Source organism: Poecilia reticulata, linkage group LG13 (genome assembly GCF_000633615.1).
Source record: "Poecilia reticulata strain Guanapo linkage group LG13, Guppy_female_1.0+MT, whole genome shotgun sequence".
NCBI lineage: Eukaryota > Metazoa > Chordata > Actinopteri > Cyprinodontiformes > Poeciliidae > Poecilia > Poecilia reticulata.
The window spans coordinates 4374023-4377878 of NC_024343.1; the positions used below are offsets into that span (position 1 = coordinate 4374023).

Below are 3856 nucleotides of genomic sequence, written 5' to 3' on the forward strand. Positions count from 1 at the left end.
AATAAAACATGTCAGGATATAAAACTGGGTCCAGAGAAAGTGCAAAATGTGCTTCAAGATTGGGTAAATAAATAATTACACACACACACAACTGCTGAGAGGAAAACATCACACGTTTCAGTTAAACAGTAAAGCAAAGAGCTGCTCCATCTGATTTCCAGGTTTAAAGGGATTTTCCACATTTTATCCAGTTGATAGATGTTGATGCAGCGTGCTTCAACTACGGCTTCACAAGAAGAACGAATCACTTTGTTCAAATAGGACAGCTTTCACCAATTCTCTCAGGAGTTTCTAGTATTTTTTAAGCTTGGTCAAAACCAATTTATTTACCAAYTTAAGAACGACTTTGTGTCCAACTTTAACCTTTAAAAATCACGTCAAAAAGCTTTGAAAGTCTAACATTTATGTGATTTGTTTCTTCATCTTGTATGACTCACTGGTCGCAGGCAAGCTAACAGTTTTAAAACCTGTTGAATCATGAATTAGAGATTCATGACATCTAGACGATGTCACTGTCATATTCTCCCCGAATATGATAAATTGGTATTTTATGCAAACATTTRTTCAGTTTATAAAATTCTTCATGAGAATGCTGCTCCGCCTGCAAGATAAACTAGAGTGGCCAAGGCGCCCCCTGGAGGTGAGTGCAGCATCCCTAAACGTACGACTGCTTTTAATAAAATGCTTGTTCTTTTGTGCGACTGGTTACTGGAATAGTTTGTGTAATAACAAGTTCCAGTTAGAAAATGTTTGAATATTTGGTAAATATACTGCTGCTGATAAATGAATTCATTATTAATGAGAGTACAGAAGTGTTTTAATGAACAATCTGYTTTGTAGTTTGGTTTGCTTGGTTTTAGTGAGATAATGAGTGAATAAAGGCTTTATTTGTAATTAATAACTACACTGGCTTTGCACCAAGTCATGATCCGTTAAATCATCCTGATTTAATCCAGCTGTCCAGGGATTACCTGGTACCACGCATCCCTCCGTCTGTGTACTAATAAACAAACAGGATATAGTAAAATTACATGTTATTTTGTTGTATTCTTGCTTTTTTTTCCCCCCCTTATTTTTGCGTACTTGTATTATTTTATTCTTCACTTGTTTTTGTCCATTTCCTTTTATTTTAATATATGTTCTCCAATATTTGGAATTATTGTATGTTTTATTTCATTTCATTATAATTTGTTTTTGGGACTTTTCTCTTGTTTTGTTTTGAACTTTATAACATTTGATTCTGGTCAGGATGTTTTTCTGTTTTAGGGGGAACATTCCTTTAAAAGGGGAGTTGGAAAGCAGATTTAATCCTAATCTGAACAGTTATTAGAGGCTGAAATGATCCTGAGATTAGCAGAAACRTTTTCTACAGAGAGAGGAGCAGCAGGTCCGGTTCAACAGAACCGGATCAGAACCTTCTACAGAAAATTGTCACAGTGTGGACCTAACTGTCAGAACATTGGTTCTGAAGGTTCTGGAAGGTTCTGAAGATTTTGTAAGGTTCTGGATGTTCTGTAAGGTTCTGGATGTTCTGTAAGGTTCTGGTCGTTCTGGAAGGTTCTGGATGTTCTGTAAGGCTCTGGTGGTTCTGGAGTATCAGGAAGTCACCAAGCTGAGCTGTAGTTCTACTGCAGTTCTGCTCCTGTCCAGCGGGTGGCTCCGCTGCCCCGGCCCAGATGTTTGGTTTCCTACAGCAGGCTGCAGGCTCCAGAACGTGTCGCGTCCACCTGCCTGGACCTGGATGAGGACAGCCGTCTGAAAACGGCCAGCTGGGGAGAGGGACAGGGACAGTCTGTCCACCGCTCTACAGGTCACAGTGATGATGTCATACCATCTTACCTTCCTGCTGGAGCCTGAYCGACCGTCGGAGCGGAGCTCCGCTTCCCCATTGGCTGCTTTGGCTTCACTTCCTGACTGCTCTGCTGCGGGGCTGTGACCTCTGACCTCGGCTCCTCCCGGTGAAGAGCATTCAGGGGGCGTGGCTCCTCCAGACTCGCTGCTGATTGGATGCGAAGCTGGCTCTGCGTTCAGCTTCAGGGACCAGAGAAGCTATGGGTTAGAGGTCRGAGTCGCTCGCTGGTCACACACTGACACACAGCGCCATAGTCAGTTCAGTTCATACATCAGTTCAGCATTCAATACAATCAGCCCAGACAAGCTGATAGTGAAGCCTGGGACTCTCAACATGAATGTGCCTTTGGATCAGAGGCTTTCTCAACAACCGACCTCTGGTGGTGAGAATAGRGGACAGAACTTCATCCACCCTGGTCCTCAATACAGGAACACCGCAGGGCTGTGTGCTTAGCCCAGTTCTTTTTGTTCTGTTCACCCMTGCCTGTGTAGCCATCCACTCATCAAATAGGGTTCCAAAGCTTGCAGATGATACCACCGTAGTGGGTCTGATAAACAATGATGAGACCCTGTACAGAGAGGAGACACCGAACAACCTGGTACTCAGCACCAGCAAGATCAAGGAGGTCGTAGTGGACTACAGGAGGCCYAGGAGGACAGTGCACACACTTATTACGATTCGAGGGGAGGAGGCAGAGTGCGCGGGCAACATCAAATTCCTGGGCAACCGCATCACTTTGGACCTGAMCTGGTTGCTGAACACACCTCTTTTCTGATGAGGAAGACCCGACAAAGACTCTTCTTCCTCAGGAAACTAAAAAGGGCTGAACTCCCTGCTCAGCTGCTCAAGAACTTCTACAGAGAAATGACTGAGAGCCTCCTCTGCCTCAGTATGACTGTGTGGTGTGGCAACTGAACAGTCCAGGACACAAAAGACATGACCCGAGTGGTGAAAACTGCCCAGTGGATTGTTGGGAGTGAGTTACCAAACCTGGAGTTAATATGTACTGGYAGACGGCAAAGGAAGGCCAGTTGCACTGCCACTGACCCCTCCCATCCTGGGCACAAACAGCTTGTACCGCCACCGTCTGGGAAACGATACAGATACATAAAGAGCACAACCATCTGTCCATCTTCCATCCTCTCCCTGCAGACACACTCACCCATTTGCTGAACCCTAAAAACTGATTAAAACTTTATCTATTTCTGAGGATACCACTCCAATTTCATTATGTTCTAGAAACATAATGGCAAATAAAAAACATCTTATGTCTTATATTTACTGGACTCTCTGCCGACGAAGATGTCCCAGTCTGCTCTTCATCACCAGCTCTGTCCTCCTCTTCTTCAGCTGTCTCCACCGCATCCTGATGGCCGTAAAACACAAATTACACATTTGTTGTTTTTTTTTTTAGAGCTGCTGGGAATCGCTAGCGCTCTGCTAGCAGAGGGAATTGGGAAACTCAACCTACAGCTACACAAGCAGAGGAAACACACAGCTGGGGGTAAAGGTGGGGTAACCAGCACACAAACTGGGTCGCTGGAGGAAGAAAAGTGGTCCAACCTGATTTTGAATCCTCTCCTCCGGCAGTGAAAACATTAGGAGCTCTACAGCGCCCCCCTATGGTGCTTCAACTCACTAATAATGGCTTTCCGATAYGGAAAAGTCTGGAATCGGGAGAATATCTGGTGAAGCTGGTTTGTTTCTGGGTTGATCCGACAGCCTGGAGTCTCTTTAATTCACCACAGAACGACAAAAAACTGGATCCAAGTCTGACTTTTCATAAACTTATCTAAAACCTGGATTTAATCAGAGCTTGAACTAATAGTTTTTAGTCTTGGTTCACCAGAAGGAAGCCGTTCTGGCTCACTTGCTTTTTCAGTCAAAACCCCAAAGTTTTTGCACGTTAGAAGGCTTTATTTAGAACCACTAATATTATCAGTAAATGAATTTACTGTGAGCTACAAACAAAAACAAAGTGAACATGATAACAGAAGTCATCTG

The 3856-nt window shown here is 43.9% G+C and overlaps 1 protein-coding gene across 1 annotated transcript in view; it reads right to left on the bottom strand.

The window, feature by feature from the left end:
- Positions 1–1596: 1596 nt before the first annotated feature.
- Positions 1597–3856, bottom strand: part of LOC103474262 (uncharacterized) — a 12976-nt gene continuing 10716 nt past the window's right edge. The window contains exons 11-14 of the mRNA XM_017308109.1: positions 3135–3218; positions 2838–2939; positions 1840–2031; positions 1597–1755 (exon numbers count right to left, since the gene is read on the bottom strand). Coding sequence (XP_017163598.1) covers positions 1597–1755; positions 1840–2031; positions 2838–2939; positions 3135–3218 — 537 coding nt within the window. The remainder of the gene's footprint in view (positions 1756–1839; positions 2032–2837; positions 2940–3134; positions 3219–3856) is intronic.